The 23,241-nt window shown below is 38.1% G+C and overlaps 1 protein-coding gene across 5 annotated transcripts in view; it reads left to right on the top strand.

Annotated features, from left to right (window-relative positions):
• The first annotated feature begins 2,084 nt into the window (after positions 1–2,084).
• Positions 2,085–23,241, top strand: part of Kdm5a (lysine demethylase 5A) — a 113,015-nt gene continuing 91,858 nt past the window's right edge. For 2 of the 5 annotated variants that reach the window (XM_004837552.4, XM_021249099.2), the window contains exons 1-5: positions 2,085–2,427; positions 6,538–6,615; positions 8,285–8,407; positions 16,282–16,452; positions 19,763–19,897. In XM_004837552.4, the coding sequence (XP_004837609.1) occupies positions 2,263–2,427; positions 6,538–6,615; positions 8,285–8,407; positions 16,282–16,452; positions 19,763–19,897 (672 nt within the window). In that variant the 5' untranslated portion in view covers positions 2,085–2,262. The remainder of the gene's footprint in view (positions 2,428–6,537; positions 6,616–8,284; positions 8,408–16,281; positions 16,453–19,762; positions 19,898–23,241) is intronic. The other 3 variants (XM_087185939.1, XM_087185934.1, XM_087185937.1) reach the window with 2 other exon arrangements.

The following is a 23,241-nucleotide window of genomic DNA, read 5'->3' as shown; positions in this document are numbered from 1 at the left end:
ATTAAACAATTTCAAAATGTTTGACAAAGAAGTACAGACAGGTTGACTGCTGAATATAGTCCTCCACATTTTCTTTTGGTACACAGGGATCAAACTCGGGACCTTGTGTGTGTGAGGCAGGTGGCAGAACCACTGAGCTAAATCCCCGGCCCTGCTGCTGAATATATTAATTGCGAGGTTTAGGGAAGGTTTTTCCAAAGGAAGTGATATTTAATCTGGTTAGATAGAGCATAAGTAGGAAAGAAATTGTAAAAATGAGGTGGGTCACACAGGTACAAAAATGTTCCAGACAAAATAATCTGCAAAAGCTCATAGATGAGAAAAAGCATGGTGCATTAAAGCCACCACAAAACATTTTATTATATGGAGAAAAAGGAGAGATGAAGCTTGAGAGTGAGATAGCAAATAATAAAGAAGTCTGGAGTTGTTCAGATGAATTCTGTTTTACATAAAGCAATTCAATTAGGTACTGAATGGAGGATTTGAGAAGGGAAAGGAACTGTTATCATAGTTTGGATGAGAGTGAATTTAAATGAAGATAGTGGCAATGGATGGAGAGACACAGGTAGGTTTTCGTTTTATGTTTTTTGGTTTTGGTGGTTCTGTGGATGGAACCCAGGGCCTTACATATGCTAAGTGCTCTACACTGAGCTACATCTCTGGCCCAATACGTGGGTAGCTTTAAGATTTTTAGGTGACAGAATCTCTTGATTTGACACAATTTATACAGAAGTAAAGGGCCAGGGAGAATTGGGATTATTTCTTGATGCTTTTTTGTTCGTTTTTTGGCCATTGAGTAGATGAATAAAGTCCAATGACGACTTTTAGGGATTTTGAGTTAACCAAGTGAACATAACTCTCTAGTGGGTAGCCAAATGTATTGGCTTGTAACTTAGGACTCAGGTCTAGGCTGTAAATACAGATTTGTGAGGCATCACCCTAAATTTGGCAATTTCAGTCCTGGCAGTGCCTGAGATTTCATGGTGAGTATCTCAATTTGAAAATATGGCATAGGAAGAACGTTTTCTTTCGTAAGTTTACTTACTACTAGGAACTACACTTTCATGGTTTCTTCTTTAGTCCTGTTCACGTTATTCTCCACAATTTGGAGGAAGTGAGAGATAGACACTGGCATAAAGGTTTTTTTTGACAAGCAAGTTCAAAACAGTTGCCATAGCAAAATGAAAAAGAGCACAGCATATGGTGCAGAAGCTGGTCGCTGTTAAAATAAGATGATTTAGGGCCGCGGATTTAGCTCGGTGGTTCCATTGCCTGCCTTACAGGTGCAAGGTCCCGAGTTCGATCCCTGGTACCAAAAAAAAAGATGATTTAGGTAGCTGGGCATGGTGGTATATGCCTGTAATTCCAGAGTTTGGAAGACTGAGGCAGGTGTATCACTGCGAGTCTGAGGCCAGCCTGGCCAGCCTGAACTACACAGTGAGGCTCTGTCTCAACAAAAGAAAAGAGATGACTGAGTTTGGGTGTAGAAAAGCAAGGTCAAGAGTTGTTTTCCGTGTAGAATGAAGAGCAATTCTTAGAAGGAATGGGTTCTATTCGAATTTGCCACGAAGAGGTGGGTATAAATTGACCGAGAGTATTTGTAAATACTAGCGGTCAAAGGATTACAAAGAGGTTAGTGCTGTAAAGGTTAGTTACTTGCTCAAATGCAGACAAGTACGTCACACCAAATCACGGAGAAGCGCGGAAAGGCGGGGCAGGGGAAGGGCAGGACAGGCCCTTCAGATTTTGGCGACCATTAACGCACAAAGAGGACAGGTCTCCCCACCGGAAGCGGAACCTCTGCCCTCAGGCCACGACGCATTCCTCCGCGCCGGAAGCGCGTCCCGCCGAGCTCTGTCCTCTACTCGGCAAGGATCGCGGCGCTTCACGGGGGCCCTCCGGGGGCTCTTGGACTGCGCTGAACCTTGGGGAGCCAGCAAAGGAAAAGCGACGGTGGGCCGACGGGAAAGGAGAGAAGGGAAGGTCATATATCGAGGCATCTCCTCTCCGCGGAGGGACTCTGTTTTTTTGCGGTGGCGGAAGGACTTGACAGCACATTAACTTCCGGAAAGTCCGGGATCTGAGAGGAAAAGCCCTGAAGGAAACAATAACAAACAGCAGGAAGAGGCGATTCTGTGTTTCTGTGTAGCGTAGTTGTCTAAGAAGATGCTTTTCGGCCCTCGTGAGGCGATGTGAAAGGGCTCGGTGGACTCCAGCTAACCTTTGTCCACCTGTTTCCCACAGGAGTCCCTGGCTCTTGCCATGGCGGGCGTGGGGCCGGGGGGCTACGCGGCGGAGTTCGTGCCACCTCCGGAGTGCCCAGTCTTTGAGCCCAGCTGGGAGGAGTTCACAGATCCGCTCAGCTTTATCGGCCGCATCCGGCCTCTGGCTGAGAAAACCGGCATCTGCAAAATCCGACCCCCTAAGGTACCTGAGTCTGCGAAGAGGGAGAAGGGAGAAGGGGAGTCGATTCGCTTGGCACAAGTACAGTTACTTCTGTCCTTTCATAATGCTCTCCTTTTTTTCCGACAACTGGAGGCTACGTTTCTGTTTTGTTTTGTTTTTTGCCTTGGTTTCTTTTGCAATCTTATACTGGCAAGTCTTAACGCGAGAAAGTGGTGTTTTTGTTATCTCTTCTCCCTAAAACTTGAGAACTGGGACTTTTATTTGGATTGGAGGCAAGGGTAACAGAAGGCTTCAGGCCTCGTTGGGTGGTAAAATGGTTGAAACGTTCTGGCCTGACATGCCCCATACTGTCACGTACGATTCTCATTATGGTTTGTCAGTAGAAACTGCCATTCCAGCGGCCGTTTCTTTATCCAAGCCCTATAGTGCTTAGTTTATCAAACATTTGCAAGCCATATTTCAGGGCTAGGGTTTCTTAAAAGGTAATCCGAGCTCCAGTAGTCCTCTAGGATAACATCGCTAGACGAGACTCCAGGCTAATTGCTGCTGTGAGAAGGTCTTCCCCATGGAAGAACATCAATTATTTTTAAAGTTTAGAGGTTTAGGAAGAATTGGCAAATAACGAAGGTGGAAGAAAATGTTAAAATCTCTTGATAGAAGGAACTAAGGAGCAAAGACTTTAGAATTGCAATTATTGGAAATACTAGGTTTGCCTATAGGTTGGTTAATTATAATTCTTAAAGCTTAAGGTAAGGAAAACAGATACTAGCTTTGTATGGAGTTAATTAATTCCCTAAGAGGTTGAGTGATATGCTCAAGGTCAAAACGTTTTTTTCTTGACCTGTTAAAGTGGTGCTTTCCAAATGATGCTGAACAGCCTGCATTAGCGTCAATTGGATGTTTGTTAAAAAGCAGATCGCTAGGCCTTTTTAGGACTAGAACTAGGGTATGGAGATGCAGCACTTGCCTAGCTCCCGGAAGGCCTTGGGTTCCACTCCTGGCAAAGCCAAAAAAAAATTAGGATTTCTGGGTTTGGAAAATCTGGAGTCTGTGTTTCTAGCAAGTACTCAGATATTTAGTGCAAATTTGGTTTGTGAACCTTTGTCTTTTTTTTTTTTTTTTTTTTTGGTATCAGGGATCGAACTCAGGACCTTGTGTTTGCAAGGCAGGCGGTGGAACCACTGAGCCAAATCCCTGGCCCAGTGAACCTTTGTCTTAGTAGTTCATTTTTTATGAATTAAAAAAAAATTTTTTTTTTTTTTGTTATGGGGATTGAACTCAGGACCTTGTGCTTGCCAGGCAGCCGCTGAGCTAAATCCCTGTCCCTTTCTATGAATTTTTTAACCCCTTAGTACTGGGGATTGAACTAGGGACCTTTGCCCTGAGCTACATCCTCAAGCCTTTATTCTTTTTTGACACTCAGCTAAGTTACGAAGTTGCCCAGGCTGGGCCTGAATAGACAGTAATTCTTAGAGAAATTTTGCTTTATGTTTTGTCTATTGGTAGTTAAGATCAAACTAAACCAGTGTCATGTGTATTGCATTTAAAAAACCTCTACACTCGCAACCGAGTACTTTACCACGGGAATACATACCATAGTGAATTAAAAGCTTAGATGGGAGGGGAGAAGAGGAGGAGTTAATTTAGTATCTAGAGATTGTTTCGTTTAATCTTTGAAGACCCAGTAGGTAAATAAAACTCATTTTACAGAGAGGAGTTTCTGGATAAGCTAAAACACTTGGGGTGATCTTGTGCAAGTGGCAAAGTGTATTTTGAACCCAGATTAATTTTCTGATTCTAAAACAGAAGTCCTGCTCCCACTATGCTGTTAGGTGAATGAGTTTGCTGAATGAATTTTATTAGGATTATACACTATAAGTTTTAAGGAAAGGATTAATAAATAATTGCTATAATGGTATGTATTGTCATCCTTTAAAAGCTTCCACTTAACTCCTCTATCAAAATTACCTCATATTGACCAAACCTTTTAAACATTCAAGTTTTTCTAAATCATATGTTCATGTACTGAAATTGCAGCTATTAGAAATTCTATTTAGGGCTCCTTAATGGTTAAAAAAAAGTTGTGTTTATTACTTAAAAAAAGGCTGAAATAATCCACTTTTTCTGTGGATGTCAGTCACATTGTTACTGAAAGTAGAACTAGTTTACAAGTAAAGTTTTTTATTATTGGAGGATTTCTTGTTTCCAAGGTAAGGGACATTTTTTTTTTTTTGAACTACTGCTCATGTCTTTTTTTTTTTTTTTTTAGTACTGGGGATCGAACTCGGGTCCTTGCACTTGTGCAGCAGGCAGCAAAACCACTGAGCTAAATTCCCGGCCCTGCTCATGTCTTTAAATGGGCTTACTATTTAAATCAAATCTAGCCATCTGTGGTGGTGCATGCCTGTAATCCCTGCATTTGGGAGAGGAAGCCAGGACGATTGCTGCCAGTTTGAGGCCAGCCTGGGCTACAGTGAGTTCAAGGTCAACCTAAATTGTGTAACAAGACCCTGTCTCACCCCCCCCTCCCCCCCGCCCATCTAGGTCTCTAGAACCCCCACTTGAAATATATGATCTCAGTTATATCACACTCTGGAAATTGTCTCTGTTCTGTGGGTTTCCTTACTGTTAGAAAATTGAGCTTGGTGTACATCTGTAATCCCAGAGCTTTGACAAAACTTTTGTAAAACATATACTCTAAAATGCTTATATTCACACATATATTTAAAAAATTATCTCAATATGGTGGTACCTCAGTTCACAAACCTAATTCATTCCACAGTTCTGGTAAAGATGACCCTGTTTGTGTTTGTGCAGGAAATGTTTGTCACCCAATGCAGAGTTCACAAAAACAAAATTCTGCAAATGGTTCTGTTTGCAAACCAAATTGTTCACAAACAAAATCATTCACGAGCTGAGGCACCACTGTACATAAATTTTTTTTGTGTGTGTGTGATACTAGGTTTTAAACTCAGAATCTTTTCACTGAGCTTCATCCCTAGCCTTTTTATTTTGAGACAAAAAGTTGTATTAGTCTTGCTAAGTTGCCCAGGCTGGGCTTGAACTTCTGGTCCTTCTGCCTCAGGCTCCCAGAGTGCTAGAATTAAATAGGCAAATACTTTTTATTTTTTGAGAAGGGGTCTTCATTGCTCAGGTTGGTCTTAAACTCATGGGCTCAAGCTGTTCTCCTTCCTCTGTGTGACATACTTTTTTTTTTCTTCTTTTTTATTGCTGGGGATTGAACCCAGGACCTCACTTATGTGATTTGCTCTGACTGCATCCCAGCCCTTTTTAAAATTTCTAATTTAGGGTCTGAGTTGCACAGACTTGCCTCAGACTTGTTATCCTCCTGCCTCAGCCTCCTTAATAGCTAGGGTCACAGTTTTTCATCATCATGCCTGATTCCTCATGAATACTTTTCAAAATTTTTTTTGTGGTGCTGGGACTCAAACTTAGGGCTTCATCTGTGCTAGGAAATTGCTCTACCACTGAGCTACGTCCTCAGTCCGAAAAATACCTTTTTATAATCTTTTTATAATTTTACTTTTTTTCTTTTTCAATTTTTTCCTTTTAGTTTGCTAAATCTGTATGTTGCTGGATACTGTTTTTTATGGTATGTGAACTCACTGAAATCTATTTGAGTAATTTGGGAAAGCGTAATTGTGGGCCCTAAATAGTGAGACTGGTGAGATTTGAAGATTAGTTCTCTAATATTAAAATTAAAATTGCTTTATATGCAAAAATGCTGTTCTTCCTGTCTACAATAAAGGAAATTTTAGCCAGGGTTGGTGGAGCATATTTGTAACCCCAGCATTTAGGGAGGTTGAGACAGGAGGATCATAACTTCAATTCCTGTATGAGCAATTTATGAGACCTTGTTTCAAAATATAAAAATAACAAGAACAAAAAAGCAGGGAGGAGGGGCTGGGGATGTTGCTCAGTTGTACAATGCTCTGGATTCAATCTCTAGTACTGCCAAAAAAAGATAAAAAGATTTTATAAGCTGATCTGTTGTCACCATGATTTGTGGCAATTTAACCCTTAAATTAAGGGGATAAATGATGTGTCATTTGCTTATTATACACCACTGTTTTTAAAAAAAATTCTATAAAAAAAATTCTTTCTATTTAGGATTGGCAACCACCATTTGCATGTGAAGTAAAAAGCTTTCGTTTTACTCCTAGAGTGCAGCGCCTGAATGAACTTGAGGTGAGTGTTCAATATAGCCTTTTCTTCTTCCTGGTTCTTTATGCAGGGGTCTGAGTAGAGAACTTCGAGAAACTCTTGTACCAGGGTCCAGAGTTTGTATTAGTTTGTATTAGGATTGAATACAATAGTTACTTGATGTTTGGAGGAAGTGTCTGATTTTTAAAAGATTGATTAAAGTACTTTTTTTTTCACTTAATTTATTTTGGGAAACTATTTCTTGCTGTTTTTTTTATAGTGCAAGTATCCAGTGTTTAGGTTCAGAGACTTGGAATTCTTAAATTCTCTTTTCTTCAATGTTTACTATTCTTTTTTTTTTAATTTTTATTTTTTTTTGGTAATCTCTTTTTAATCTGTCTCCCGTGGCCTTTGGGACCATAAATTTTTAAATTCTAATATAAAATCTAGTTTTCAAAGATTTTATTTGTTTTTGAGGCAGAGTCTTGGTATGTAGTTCAAGCTGGCCTTGAACTCACAACCCAGCCTCCTGAGTGTTGGTATATGTGCTGTTGAAGCCAGCACGTGAGTGTTGGATTTATAGGCATGTACCACTGCACTATTATGTCTGTTTGTTGTTGTTTCTTGTTTAAACTGAACTTTTCCAGGACTGTTTATTATGATCTCTCTTTAAATAGTATTGTAATTTCTCTTGGGCTGAGGGTATAGATCAGTGGTGGAACCTGTACTTAGCAGGTGCAAGGTTCTTGGTTTGATCCTCAGAACCAGAACAAACACCGCCCACGTCCCCCGCCCCCCCCAGCAAACAACTGAGGCCAGTTATGGTGTTACATACCTGTAATCCTAGTACTTTGGGAGGCTGAGGCTAGAGGATTGTGAGTTTGAGCCCAGCCTGGATAATTTAGTGAGACCCTGTTTCAAAATAAAAATACATAAAAGGGCTGGGCATGTAGCTAGCTGAATGTGAAGGCCCTGGGTTCAATCCCCAGTATTGAAAAAACAAAGCAAAACACCACTGCTTTCTCTTAAATTTTCCAAAGTGAAATCTGTTTAAATATTACTGGTTTTTTTCTCTGTCTGCCAGATTTACAGAAGATTTTTCGGTGTGGTAATAAAACCATTTCTGAGTGCAAAAGATCTTTTGGTAGCTAAGACTTGTTACACCATGCTAAGCTCCCCCTCCCCCCTATGCTCTCAAAACATTTTCCGAGATTTTATGTATATTGTCCTACCTATCTATCTATCCATAAAATCAGTGAGGGTAGAGTTGATGCACCTAAAATGTGAATATTACATGCAGGTGAATTGACAAAATTAGAACACTCAGAGACTTGGAAAAATCTGGTTTGCTAGCCTGGGATTTAGCTCAGTGGCGCTGTGCCTGCCTGCCAAACACAAGGTCCTGAGTTCGATCCCCAGTACTGGGAAAACAAAAATCTGGTTTTATGGTTGCATAAGTTAAGCCACCTTCAAAAAAATGCTTTGGATACTCAGGAGAACTTTTTATATATGTTAGAGTAACTTTTTTGCCCTAATGAAATATTAATATTTTGTCTCTTTACTATGGGCTTTTTTTTTTTTACAGGGGTGGACTAAGCAATAATGAAGTCTTTGAATTTCTTTAGAGAAATGAGCACTTTTATTATGTTAAGATTGATTCATTTATTTTTAACCATAATATTTCCTATTTCTGATTTCTATATTTTAATAATAGGCAATGACCAGGGTGAGACTGGACTTTTTGGATCAACTGGCAAAATTTTGGGAACTTCAAGGATCTACTTTGAAGATCCCTGTGGTTGAGAGAAAAATCCTGGATCTTTATGCATTGAGCAAGGTAAGGCTTGTGCTTGGTTTAGAAATTGAACAGAAGGTAAAGTGCAGGCTTGGCGTGTGTGAGGCACTGGGTTGGATTCCTGGTTTAATACCCCTAACCCCCAAAGAAATTAAGCAGAGATTTGTGAATTTATGAAATTAAGAATTTCAAATAAACTTGGTGGGAATCATTGTTTCCAATGTATAATTTGTTTGACAATGAAATGCACATATAAAGAGATGGAAATGATGCACCTTAAAGTTATCCTTAAAAGGCATTTTATAATTTATTATGAGATTAATATTTAATGACTAAGATTAGTTGGCTGTGTGATGCACAGTATGCCTAACTCCTAATATCGCTATGTGCTGAGTGTGTAATATCCTTTGTTGAGCTTGTCATTTCTTTTCTACTTCTTTTTGATTTTTTTTTTTTGGTACTGGGGATCAAACTCGGGACCTTGTGCTTGCGGGCAGGTGCGATACCACTGAGCTAAATCCCCGGCCCTTCTTTTCTACTTCTAAATCGAAAATTCTTGGTGTATTAAGAGGATTCATGTTACAGCATTCTCATGTGCTATATATTAGTTTTATTAATGACAGTTTAGTTAACATATAAGTACAGTAATGTAAATGGCTAATGCCATTATTATCTAGTAGAAGTAGAGTGAATACTAGCTCAGAAATTTAAACGTGAAAACTTTAGACTAATTTTTGCCTAAATATATGTTACTTTTGTAACATTACATTCCCTGATGTGAACAAAACCAACTGACCTGCAACAGAGTTAAGAATCTCTGAAAACATATTTTTGAATACAGTTATAAAAACCTGTGGTTGCTCTGACTTGTGGGTGAAAACAGCTTTCTGGGATTGAACTCAGGACCTCATGCATGCAGGTGAGTACTGTGTCACTGAGCTATATTCCTCAGCCCATATTTGAATTCGTATTTATTATTTTTTGTGATACTAGAGCTTGAACCTAGAGTGCAACATCATTGAACTATATCCCCGTCCCTTTTAAAAATTTTTATTTTGAGACAAAGTCTTGCCAAGTTGCCCAGGTTTTCCTTGATCTTTCTGCCTCAGCTTCTTTAGTAGCTGGGATTACAAATGTGTACCACCATGTCTGCCCTCATATTTAAATTATTTTTCTAATTTTTTTGAGACAGGATCTTGCGGTGATCCTCCTGCCTCAACCTCCGGAGTGCTGGGATTATAGGCGTGTGCCACTATGTCTGGCTTATATATTTTAAAATTAATGTCAAGTTAGAATTCTCTTACTAAAAATACTAGAAAGTATGGTTTCATGCTAACATATAGCTTTAGGCTATTTTTGTTTTTATTTTGATTTTTGATTTTTTGAGACATGTTCTTACTATGTAGTTCAGGCTGGCCTTGAACTCACTGTGTAGCCCAGGCTGATTTAGAACTCGCTGTGATCCTCCTGCCTCAGCCTCCCAAGTGCTGGAATTACAGGTACGCACCACTGCCCGTGGCTCTAGTTTTAGGTCAGTGATGGTGAACCTTTTAGATACTGAGTGTCCAAACTGCAACCCCAAATCCACTTACTTATCACAAAGTGCCAACAGTTCAATTAAACCTGAATACAGAAGTTTTAGTTCAGAAAAAAACAACTCATACACGAACATCTTTTATCTTAAAAGAAAACACAGTAACAGAGCTTTCAGTGATACAGTTTTTTATTGAAAGGTAAAAGTTTTCATTTGACATGCTTTTGGACAGTTACTGTGATCTCACTGTTGTATGTATGCTGATAATTTGTCAAGCCTTGGCTGGGGTGACTTGGCTCAGGTGCTGGCGGAGGGCTCTGTGTGCCCACTGTGGCATGTGTGCCATAGGTTCTCCACCACTGCTTTAGGCTGTTTTTGTCAGTCAGGTAATGATACCAGTAATTAAGCATGGTTCAGAGAGTAATCTAGTACAGTTAAATGAAAACCTGTGATAACAAAGAGCAATTTATAGGAAACTTGAGGGGTGAGATTGTGTCTTTTTGTAGGGAACCATTAGGATAAAAATTAGTTTTAAGAATTCTCTTAGCTGGGTGTGGTTACACACTCCTGTAATACTGGGAGGGTGAGGCAGAAAGATAGCAGTTTTGAGGCCAGCCTGGCCTATATAGTGAGACCCTATTTCAAACGACAAGACAAAGCTGGACCTGGTGGTAGATGCCTGTAATCCTGCACTTGGGAGGCTGAGGCAGGCAAGTTAAAGGCCAGCCTGGACTGTATAGTGAATTCAAGACCAGCTTTGACAGCATAGTGAGACTTTGTCTCATAAAAAAACCAAAAAAACAGGACTGGAAAAAAAAATTCTCTTTTTTGAAGTTTCTATTCAGTCAAAACTTATCTACTGAGTTTTGCTATAAAGATTGTAAATATGTTTGATTTATGTAGCATGAATAAAATACAAAATATTTTCAAAAATTATTTTATCGGGCCAGGGATTTGGCTCAGTGGTGCTGCCACCTGCCTTGCAAGTGCAAGGTCCTGAGTTAGATCCCTAGTAACAAAAAAAAATTATATTATCATTAATAAAAATACTGTTGTGATAATCGGAGCCAAAAATTGCACATACTTATTTTTATAAATATCCTTGTAATTTGCTAGAATAATTATTTAGAATAAGTAATTTCTGAAATTTATACTTTGATATTAATGGTTTTTCTGATGAAAAGGCAAATATCCTGGTATGGTAGCACACGCCTATAATCCCAGCATTTGGGAGGCTGAGGCAAGAGGATTACCTCGAGTTTGAGGCCAGCCTGGACTACATAGCAAGATCTTGTCTCAAAAAAATGAAAAAGGCCCTTCTAGCTGGGTCTGGTGGCACATGCCTGTAGTCCTAGCACTCTGGAAGTTTGAAGGAGGAGGATCACAAGATCAAGCCCACCCTGGACAATTTAGCTAAGACCCTGCCTCAAAATAAAAAAGGGGCTGGAGATATAGCTTAATAGGAAGACCCTGAGTTCAGTCTCCAATACTGAAAAAGAAAAATATTTTTTTTGTTAAAGTCATCCACTTTTCTAAAATAAGGCCTAAAATTAAAACCAACATTCTCCCATTTTTACCCATTTCCACTTCTCATAGCTAATCACTTTCAGTTCATTTAGCTGTTTCTGATTTTGATCTCTGTATTTCCAAATAATAGGCTTATGATGGTATTTCATTTTTTAGTTCTAAGTATAATATACTGATTTTCTACTGTTAGAGGCAAGGAGTGTGTTTAAGAGATCTTTGTTTCCTATTCCTTGGTAGTATAGTTACATAAATTTTTATTTTTCCCTGCAATATTCAAGATTAAACCCAGGACCTCACATATGCTGTTCAAGTGCTCTACCACCGAGGTACAGCTCCAGCTCCAGCTCCAGCCCCTGAACTTTCCCCTTTTCTTTTTTTTTCCAGTACTGGAGATTGAACCTAGGCCCTTTGTATCTTTACACAGAGCTACAGCTGTATCCCTCTAGATGTGTTGTGTTGTGTTGTGTTTTGTTTTGAGATAGGGTCTCCCTAAATTGCTAAGTTGCCCAGGTTGGGCTTGAATTTGTGACCCTCCTGCCCCAGCCTCCCAGAGTGCAGGGATTACAGACCTGTGCCACCAGGCCCAGCCTCTAGCCCCTTTTGAAAATTTTATTTTGAGACAGGTCTCCTTAAGATACTTAGACTGGCCTGCATACTCTTAAGTGAAATAAATAGGACACAGGTGTAAATACTGAATAGTTTCTCTATGTGAGAAACTGAAAGTGTAAATAAGGATTAAAACGATTAAAATGAATAATTGATAATTTGAAATAGGAGGAAAAGGTCCAAAGGGGTAGGGGAAGTGGGAGGGGAAGGGGAAAGGAAAGAAGGGAAAGGAAAAATTATGAGAAAAGAAAAAAATGGAAACAAAGTCTATGTAAATAGGGAAGGGTAGAGGGGCTGAAGGGTGCACAGGTAATGGGGAAAAAAATAAGAACCAAGATACATCATGTACACGTACAAGCACCCAATGATAAATGTAAACATATTGTATATTTAAAATGTACCAGTAAAAGAATTTAACCAAAAAAACAAACAAAAAAAAAACAAAGATACTTAGACTGGCCTTGAACTTACAATCCTTCTGTCACACCTTCCTGAATACTGTGATTAGTTATGTGCCTCCATACTCAACTAGTTGAATATTAAATTTTACTAATCAAAATTTATTACTGTGACTGCATAAATATAAATATTATTTGTATCTGAGCCTTGTAGAGTTCTATGATTATGATTTCTTTTTTTTTTCGGTACGGGGGATCGAACTTGGGACCTTGCCACAAGCGACGGCACCACTGAGCTAAATCCCTGGCCCTGACTGTGATTTCTTATATCAGTTGTTATTTTCTTAGAGTTAATAATCTCAGTCCTGTTTTTCATTTGTTTAGTTTTCATTGTAACCATCCAAAGCTTATTTTCCTTTTTTTTTTTTGGTACCGGGGATCGAACTCAGGTCCTTGCGCTTGCGCAGCAGGCGGCGAAACCACTGAGCTAAATCCTCGGCCCTCCAAAGCTTATTTTCAAACTTTCCCAGTAAAAGTACAAATCTCTCAGTATATTTATCAATCACATCATCTGTCAGTTTCATTTTCTTCTTGGAGTCATCCTGCTCAAATCTAGACTGGTTTTTAAGGTCAGCTGTGCATCTGTAACTTTCTTCTGCCAGTGTCATTTGTGAAATTCCCTTTGCCTTGCTCCTGGGATAGATTGAGAAGCCGCTATTGACTCCTAATTCCTTTCTGCTTGTTTCTTCTCTCTGCTTGTTGCTTCAGACACATTGGCTTCATTATTGTTGCACACTAGCATGCTTCCAGCTTGGGATCTTTGCTCTGGTTGTTCCCTAATATATCTGCTAGGTTGATTTCTTCACCTCTCTCAAGCCTTTCAAGTCAAATTTTACATTTGTTTGTTAATTTGGTGGTACTGGGGATGGAACCTAAGGCCTCACACGTGCTAGGTAAATGTTCTGTCACTGAATTACACCCGTGCTAGATAAATGCTCTATCAATGAACTACACTTGCTGCCCTCAAATTTCACCTTAGACTTGCCATGACTGTGTAATACTTCGGTTTGTTCTCATTCTGCTGATTATGAGGATCCTTAACTGCTTTTAAATTTCTTCCACAGTATTTAGTCACTTTCTCATTGCTGGGACAGTATACCTAACACCCACAATTTAAAGGAGGAGAGGTTTATTTTGTAATAAAATATACATAGCAAAATTTAGGATTTTAACTATTGGTTTTATTAGGTGCTGGGATTGAACCTAGGGCCTTGTACATGGTAGGCAAGTGTTCTATTACTGTGCTATATCCTCAGCTGCATTTTAACTTTTTAAAATTCATAAAAATTAGCTGAACATCTTAATTCTTCAGCACCTCCTATTATACCTTCAGAGAAACCATCTCTGTTGATAAGAGCTAACCAGGGGGAAAATTACAAAGAGGAAAAAATTATTTTTCCAATTTTGTATTACAGAGAAGACACAATAAAGATGGTTTAGATAAAGGGCTATGTAGAGCCAGGCCTGGTGGTGCACACCTGTGATCCTAGTACTCAGAAGGCTGAGGCAGGAGGATTATTGTGAGTTAGAGGCCAGCCTAGCTAGATACAACAGCTTGTCTCAAAAATAAATAAATAAATAAATAAAGGGGCAGGGATTTAGCTCAGTGGTTCCAGTGCCTGCCTTGCAAGTGTAAGGTCCTGAGTTCGATCTCCGGTACCAAAAAAACCCCCCCAAAACAAAATAAAAATAAAGGCCTGCCTTTATTTTAATCAGTACCTTTCATTCTACATGTATTTTTTTCAGTGTTTCCGTACTGCCAGCTAGTACTCTAAATGCTTGGGATACATCCATGAACAAAGACCTTTTCCCTCATTGAGCTTGTGTTCTGTTGGAGGAAGAGAGATAGTAAACCCCATGAATACCTGAATTAGGTGATAAGTACTGTTATGGATGACCCTCCTAACCAAAGCCTCATGTGCTCAGCAGGCAGAGCTTTTGAACAGTGACTGGATTACAGGGGTATTATAGCTGACTTGCTGTTAGGAGGTAGGGTCTGGTGGGAATATGGCCAGTCACTGGGGGTGTGACCTGGAAGGGCATATCTCCCTTCCCAGCTTCTCCCTTCACTCTGCTTCTTGGTTGTGATGAGGTGAGCAGCTTTCCTCTGCCACATCCTTACACCATGGCTTCCTGCCTTGGAGGTGGCCAGCATGGACTAAAAACATAAGCCAAAATAAACCTCTCCTCTAAGTTGTGGGTGTTGGGTATACTGTCCCAGCAATGAGAAAGTGACTAAATACTGTGGAAGAAATTTAAAAGCAGTCAAGGATCCTCACTTTTATTTTTTTTGTAGTTTTTGAAACAGAGTCTCATTATGTAGTTCAGCCTGGCCTTGAACTCACAGCAGTCATCTTCCCTCAGCCTCCTGAGTGCTGGGATTATAGGCATGCCCCACCATGTCTGGCAGTTTTAACCATTTTCAGCTGTATGGTTCAGTGGCAATAAGTTCATTCACTGTAGTACAGTCATTACCACTGCCCATTTCCAGAACTCCCCTACTCCCACCCCTAGTGACATCTATTATACTTTGTGTCTATGAATTTGTTTATTCTAGGTACATTATATAATTACACAGCATTCATTGTTTTGTCTTTTATTTCAATTACGTTTTCAAGTTCCATCCATGTTATAGGATGTATTGGAATGTCTTTAAAGCTGTACAATATTCTAATTTTGATATATATCATTTTGTTCATTTATCTGTTGGTGGACATTTGAGTTGTTTCTGTTATTTGATTCTTGTGACTGATGGTGTTGTTCAGGTCTCTAGTTTCAGTAATTGTAATTATACATACAGAAGTGAAATTGAGGACCATACAGTAATTCTGTTTTCAGTTTTTCCATGTAGTAAAATACAGTAGTGTATATTCATATAGGGGAAATGTTTGATTTGAAATACTGTGTCATAGTCCTCTTAATTCTCTTCACAGTGAAACTGGAAACTGCCCGTATTTTTGGTGGGATGTACATTTTCAGTTGTAGGAAGATGGGGGCTTTGATACCTATGTTTTCTATAGTGGTTGGCTTGATGTGAGCATTCAGCCACATAGGCCAATGTATCTGATCACCTCCTTCCTTACTATATCTTCTGTATCTTGTGCTATGTGTCAGAAAGTCTATTGCAGTTTCATCTTTCCTTGCCATTCCTTCATAGTCTTCCATATAAAACTTTTTTCCCCCCTTTTTTTGTAATGCTGGAGATTGAACCCAGGATTGCTCTGTTGCTGAACTACAGTCCAGCCCTCTTATCCTTAAAGTTTTTCAGAACTGTCACCTGAATCCATAGTTTGCTTGACATTTTTGTTAAATTCTGTAAATTTCTTGGTATATTTTCTAATTTCAAACTTGTATCTTGTATCATATAACTTGTATTTATTTTCATGTCTATTTCTTATTCTTATTTCAAATTATTAGTTCCTTGATGATATAGAGTGTATATGTATGTTTAGTTTTCTTTGAATATCTTGTTTGAAGGTAGGTATAACATTTATTAACATTTAGAGTTTAAGATTTCCAAAAAAAAATTGTCTCTCTTACTTTAAATGTTGACAAGTGTCAGTTTGGTCACTTATTTGTTGAAAGAAAATTTGAAATCTAAACCTAGAGTAATTTTTGTATTTAGCAAGCAAACAAGATATAAGAGTTAAGATACTTGAGGGCCGGGGATTTAGCTCAGTGGTTCTGCCATCTGCCTCGCAAGCGCAAGGTCCCGAGTTCAATCCCCGGTACCAAAAAAAAAAAAAATGTTATTTGAGTCTTCCCTTAAGTAACATAAACCTTGTTTTCAGATTGTTGCCAGCAAAGGAGGTTTTGAAATGGTCACCAAAGAGAAGAAATGGTCTAAAGTGGGTAGCCGCTTGGGGTATCTGCCAGGAAAAGGAACTGGGTCCCTTTTGAAGTCCCACTATGAAAGAATTCTCTACCCATATGAACTTTTCCAGTCTGGTGTGAGCCTTATGGTAAGAAGCATCATTGCTCTTAGGGTTGATACGTCCTGTTTTCCAACTGTAAACTGTGTTTACCACAAGTTAGTAATTATTTATGTATAGGAAGATGGAATTGATTTCTCTGGGAACTGAAATATGGGAAAGCAAACTGTATATTTTTGTTTAAAAATCATAACTATTTTTGGTGGTTTACAAGATAAAGGATAGTAGGTAAAAGAATGTTTTATTTATTTAAAATAAATCATGATTTCAGCTTTTTGAAAAATTCCTATTTGTTTCAGCTACTTGTTTTTAACAGCTTTATTGGCATGTTATTTATGTACTATAGACTTAGCCATAGTTTAAGTTGTAATGAATTTATACATTTATGCAGCAATCATCACAATCTAGTTTTAGAACACTTCTCCCTGTCAGAAAATTCTTTAATATTCCCTGGTAGTTTCTTCTACCTACAGACTCAGGCTGTGTGCTTTCTGGCTCTGTAGTTTTACCTTTGTGTGAAATTTCATGAAGAAGGAATCGTACAATAAGATTTGGCTTATAAAACAAGAACAAAAAACTTTTCCTAACACAGAGTCACAAAGATTTTTCTTCTTTGTTTTTACTTAGAAGTTTTGTAATTTTAACTTTTATGTTTAGTTCTGTAATGTATTTTACATGAATTCTTTTTTTTTTTTTTTTTTTGCATATATAGAGTGAGGTAAAGATACAAATTCGTTTGGGTGGTATTATGAATAGTCACTTGTACCAGCACCATTTCTTTTACTTACTTACTGTTTTTTTGTTTTGTTCTGGTTTTTTTTTTTGGTACCGGGGATCAAACTTGGGTCCTTAGCGCTTGCGCAGCAGGCGGTGAAACCACTGAGCTACATACCCGGCCCCTACTGTTATTTTTTTAAAAATAAAACATGACTGTATTTCAAAACATAACCAAAAAATAAAACAACAAAGTAAATAGGAAGCACAAAGTATTTCACAATGGCAGTGCATGACAAAAATCTTTACATACTGAATCATCCATCATTTCTTAGGAATTAGGAACATGCTGTTACTACAGAGGGAAGTGAAAGAAACATAAAAACCAAATTAACACAAAGGAATGGTAATGTTATACAAAGATGAGATGACTCAACAGTACGAGGTATAAAGATGAGAAAGATTAACATTAAGAAAAACCACTTATATTACATTGTCAATTATTAGTACATATTGTTATCTAATGGTCACAGTTTTGGGAAATGGGGAACTTTGATTTCAACACTGAAGCATTCCAATTAAGAGGAAATTTATTCAAATATAGATTTTGCATACAATTTTCAAGGGTGATTGTAATTGATAGAAATAATTCCAATGCAGCTGAAAAATTCAAATTTACATAAGCATATTTACTACATAGAAAACTTACAGCTAATATATTAAAATAAATTAGTAAGGTGTGGTGATCTATGCCTATAATGCCACCACCGCAGAGGCTGAGGCAGGATTGCTGCAAGTTTGAGACCAGCCTGGGCTACATAGTGAGTTCAAGGCCAGACTCAATTATGTAGTGAGACCCTGTCTAAAAGAACCAAGCAAAAAATAAAATAAATTTGTATCATTTTACTTATGAAAAAAATGCCAAAAACCTGGTGACAAAATACCATTAATGGCAGACAACACTGAAGATTAAAATTAGAAGGAAAAATATCATTTAAGTAAAAACTTAGTTTTGAAAACTCCCATGTCCTTAAATTCTCTAGAAAGAAAGTTAAACTTAGTTTCAGATGTATCCTGTGAAAAGTGATAAACTAAAAGATGGCTTTGCAGACGATATGTACAAGTCATAAGAATAGTTGATTCTTTTGTCAATGATGGACTAATTTTTAGGGATTGGAATGGTGGCTCTGTTACTACAGAGAGAAGTCCAGTGTGGTGGAATTACAAGGGCTTCATCTCAGTGCTTCCATAAGTATGTAGTGCATGTGTTTATTATCACTTTTCACAGGACACATTTGAAACTATTTACTATTATTATTACTATTATTATTATTTCATTTCATTTTATTTTTTGTTTTTTTGGAGACAGGGTCTAGCTATGTAGTTCAGACTGGCCTTGAACTCACTATGTAGCCCAGCCTTGGACTTGAAGTTGCAGCGATCCTCCAGCCCCACCCTTCTCAGTGCTGAGATTACAAGTGTGTGCTATCATGCCTGGCACCATTTCTTATCTTTTTTTTCCTTCAGTATCGGGGATCAAACTCAGGACCTTGTGCTTGCCAGGCAGGCACAGCACCATTGAGCTATGTCCTTGGTCCATTTCTTTTAAAAGATTGTTTTTTCCCATTGTGTTACCTTGGCACCTTTGTTGAAAATTAACTTGACCATAAATCTGTGAGTTTATTGTAACATTGATCTATAATAGTTCTCTTCTCACCTGTGGTTTCATTTTCCTAGGTTTTAGTTATCCTGGTTAACCATAGTTTGAAAATATTAAATGGAAAATTTGAGAAATAAATAATTTATAACTTTCCAAATTTCATGCCATTCAGGTTAAGATGGTAGAATTTTGTACTCTTCTATGCTGGATGTGAATCATTTCTTTGTCTTTGCCCTTTAGTTACTTAGTGGCCATCTTAGTTATTAGATTGACTCTTGTAGTTTTACAGTGCTTATGTTCAAGTACCCCTTATTTTACTTGATAATAGCCTTAAAGTACAAGAGTAGTGTTGTTGGAAATTAGTGTGCCAAAGAAAAGCTAGGTGAAAGATGAAAATATGATAAAATATTTTGAGTGGGACCAACAACATTTAACATTAATTTTATTATCTTGTTAAAATTTTTCTATTTTATTATTGTTGCTAATGTCTTACTGTGCCTGATTTAGAAATTAAACATCATAGGTGCACATTTATAGAAAAAACAATATAAATAGGATTTAGTAATGTCAGTAATTTCAGGCATCCACTGGATACATAAGAATTAAGTACATAGGTAAGGGGGGAGCTACTGTAAATGTCTACTCTAACACTAATACCATACTGTGTACTGTAGCTTTGTAGTAAAATTTGATGTTCAGTAGTATGTCCTCTTTAATAGTTTTTTCAAAATTTTGACACAGTTTGTTTCCACATATAGGTTAGGATCAGCTTTCAGTTTGTACACACAAAAAATTGGATGTTGAGGTTTTGATAGGGATTACCTTCAGTCTAAGATCAATTTGAGAGGAAGTTGCCACCTGGTTTCATGTAACTTTAGGGATTTACTGGAAATTTAGTACTTCACTGATGCTTAAACATATTTCTTATCAGTGAATCTGTTCTCTTTCTGTGCTCTGATCTTTTAGGGTGTACAAATGCCTAATTTAGATCTTAAGGAAAAAGTGGAACCTGAGATTCTCAGTGCTGATATCCAGACTTCCCCAGAGCCAGGCACCAGGATGAACATTCTGCCTAAGAGAACAAGACGAGTCAAGTCTCAGGTATCAATGCCATGGACCATTTTAATAGGAGTTTCAAGTACATTGATTGTTCAAAACAGTTTTCTGGTCATGGAAGGTCACATATACACTGTTGTTCTTTGATATTTGAGGAGACATATCTTCTATCTTAGTTACTTTCTCGTTGCTGAGACACAGTACCCGATAGCTTCAACTTACATGAGGAAAAGTTTATTTTGGCTTAGAGTGTGTAGGGGTTTGAGTCCATAGTTGGCTCCAAGGCAGGGCAGTATGGCAGAGGAGAATTGCTCATGGCATGGCAGGCAGGAAGCAGAGTGAGATCAAAGAGGAGGGAGGGAGATATATTCTTCCAGTCTATGTCCCCAGTGACCAACCTCCTCCAACCAAACTTTGCCTTCTAAATCATATTTAGTTTTAAATTAATAAATGGACTGACTAATCCACTGAATGAGTATCACACCACTATGATCCAATCACCTCCCAAAAGCCCCACCTACGAGCACATGAGGCTTTGGGGGGGAGCGTCTAGATAGAAACCATAGCATCTTCCATTTGCCTTTTGGATGTATGTGTGTGTGTATATATATCTGTTTTTTTTTTTTTTTTATTTTGGGTATGGGGATCAAACTCAGGACCTTACGCTTGTGAGGCAGGTGGTGGAACCACTGAGCTAAAGCCCCGGCTCTTATATATCTGTTTTTGTAGTACTGGTGTCAGACCCAGGGACTTGTGCATGCTATACAAGGTCCCTATTGCTGAACTATACTCCAGCCCTGATTTTCTTTTTATATTTATAAAAATAGAGACCACATAGAAGTCTTTTACCTATTGTAATAATTGTCACTACAGTTAGATTGTTTGCAGTTAGGTAGAAACTAAACTAGAGCTGTTTCAGGATTTGAAATTAAGATTTTTTTTTTTACTTGGAATTTGTATTTAATTACTATATGGGCAGTCTACCTCTATTCTTAATCTTCTTTTTGAGAAAGTAAACATTTCAAAACTACCGAGAGTCATCCATAGTCTCTATCTCTGGGCAAAGTGTACTTCTCTTTCCAAGGCTATATGTCTCTGTTTCCATCTCTTCTGGCATTCTGTTTTACTTTTTTTTTTTTCAATACTGAGAACAGAAGCCAGGGTCATTCTTCTACTGAACTACATTCCCAGTCTTTTTTTTTTTCTTTTTTTGAGACAGGGTCTTGCTATGTAGTTCAGACTGGCCTTGAACCCACTGTGTAGCCCAGGCTATCCTGGAACTTGGCAGCTGTTCTCCTGGGTCAGCTTCTCAAGTGCTGGGATTACAAGTGTGTGCTACCATGCCTGGTGATCTCCAGTCCCTTTTATGTTTTATTTTGAGATAGGATCTTTGCCTAAGCTGGCCTTGAATTTATGATCCTCTTGCCTCAGCCTCCTGAGTAGCTGGGATTACAGGCATGTGCCACTCTTGTCATCTTTAGTGATTTCAGTATGTCAGTTGGGAAATCTTTCTTTTGTATCTCCTCTGCTGCTAGGTGTCTGTCCCCACCAAATACATGTTTTCAAGTATCTGTCATCTTAAAAATAAAAATTCTTTCCTGGATAATGCCTTACTGCTTGCCTCTTTTCACAGATTTCCTTGAGAAGTAGTATTGTTTTAATTTCCTAATCATCTATTTAGTTTTTATATTCTGATCTGACTGAGCTAAATACATTCATTGAAACTGCACTATGCAGCTTATCATTGAGTTTAAATTGCCAAATTACGAGGTCCTCTTTTCATCTTGTATCTTACTTGATTTCCGATCATGGATATATTTAACATGATTGTTGACTCCTTTCTGAAATTCTAGTAATTAAATTTTTCTTTGGCTTTGTCTTTATTCTCTGACCATTTCTTAAATCATTGATTTTTCTTTGTACCTTATTTTGTATTCATTTTTTTTCTATCTTCATTCTTCCTTAGCTATCTTACCTATCTGTGATTTCAACTGTTGAGTATATACTCAGAAACCCAAATCTATCTTGACATGCATGCATCTTTTTTCTTTGTCAAAAGTGTGTGTGTATATTCCTTGTTGGCCATAGCACACATATGACACATTTAATATGTCTCAGACATTGACTCATTACCACCCTTTTTGAATCACTTTTTCTACCATGGTGATAATGATAAGTATAACCTTATAGTTTCTCAAATAAGAAAACTATAAAGTAATATAAATTGTGGAATTTATCCTTTCCTTTTTTTTTTTTTTTTGTGATACTGGAGATTGAACCTAGAACTTTTACACTGAGCTCCATCCCCAGCCCATCCATTCACTCATTCATTCATTTATTCATTTAGGTTTTTTGAGACAGGGTCTTACTATGTAGTTCAGGCTGGCCTTGAACTTACTATCTAGCCCAGGTTGGCTTCAGATTTACAGATTTCAGGTTTCCTCTTGCCTCAGCCTCCTGAGTGGTAGGATTACAGGTGTGTGCCACCATGCCCAGCTCCCATTCCTTTTTAAAAAATTTTATTTTGGGATGGGTCTTGCTAATTCACTAAGTTCCCCAAGTTATGCTTGAACTTGGAGTATTTCTGCCTCAGCCTCCTAGAATGCTAGAATTACAGGTATGCACTGCTGTGCCCAACTTCTGTTCCCTTTTCTTTCTTTTTTTTTTGATACCGGAGATCAAACTTAGGACCTTGTGCTTGTGAGGCAGGCTTTGGGACCACTGAGATAAATCCCCGGTTCTCTGTTCCCTTTTCTTAGCTCTTTCACATCACTTGCTGTACTGTGTTGAAATGATTTTATCCTCTGTGACCTCACTGAAATACTGAGTTCCTTGAGATTTAAGATTATATTTTGTTCATGTCAAGAGATCCCAAACTGTCATATATTTATGTATTAGACTGAAACCTATAAAGCTACTAATATTCTCACCATTGGTGATAATTAAATTTGAGCCAGATTTCTACATCGTACTTAGTTACTTTGTAATAGAATGAATTAGAGTAAATTCTGAAACATTGTGAATAACCTGTTTTAAAATTCATTGATGATATTTGAATTAATTATTGCATGGGTATTGACAAACTGGGTAGTTCTCTAGTTTTGTCTTTCCTTCTACATTTATTTAGTTGGTTTTTTTCTCTAATGAAATTTTCTCTTCTCACACTTTTTAAAAGGAATATTACCCCCCCCACCCCCCACCCCCACTTTTGGTGCCAGAGATCAAACTTGGGACCTTGCGCTTGCAAGGCAGGCGGCGGAACCACTGAGCTAAATCCCCAGCCCCAACCACCCCTTTTGATGGAGTCTCTCTATGTTGCCGAGGCTGGCCCTGAATTCCTGGGTTTAAGTGATCCTCCTACTTCAGCTTCCTGAGTAGCTGGTATTATG

Source organism: Heterocephalus glaber, unplaced genomic scaffold (assembly GCF_053883595.1).
Source record: "Heterocephalus glaber isolate CG9 unplaced genomic scaffold, H.glaber_assembly_v1.0 deba00000281, whole genome shotgun sequence".
NCBI lineage: Eukaryota > Metazoa > Chordata > Mammalia > Rodentia > Bathyergidae > Heterocephalus > Heterocephalus glaber.
Note: the sequence above shows the minus strand (reverse complement) of the source record. Positions and strands in the feature narration are given on the sequence as shown.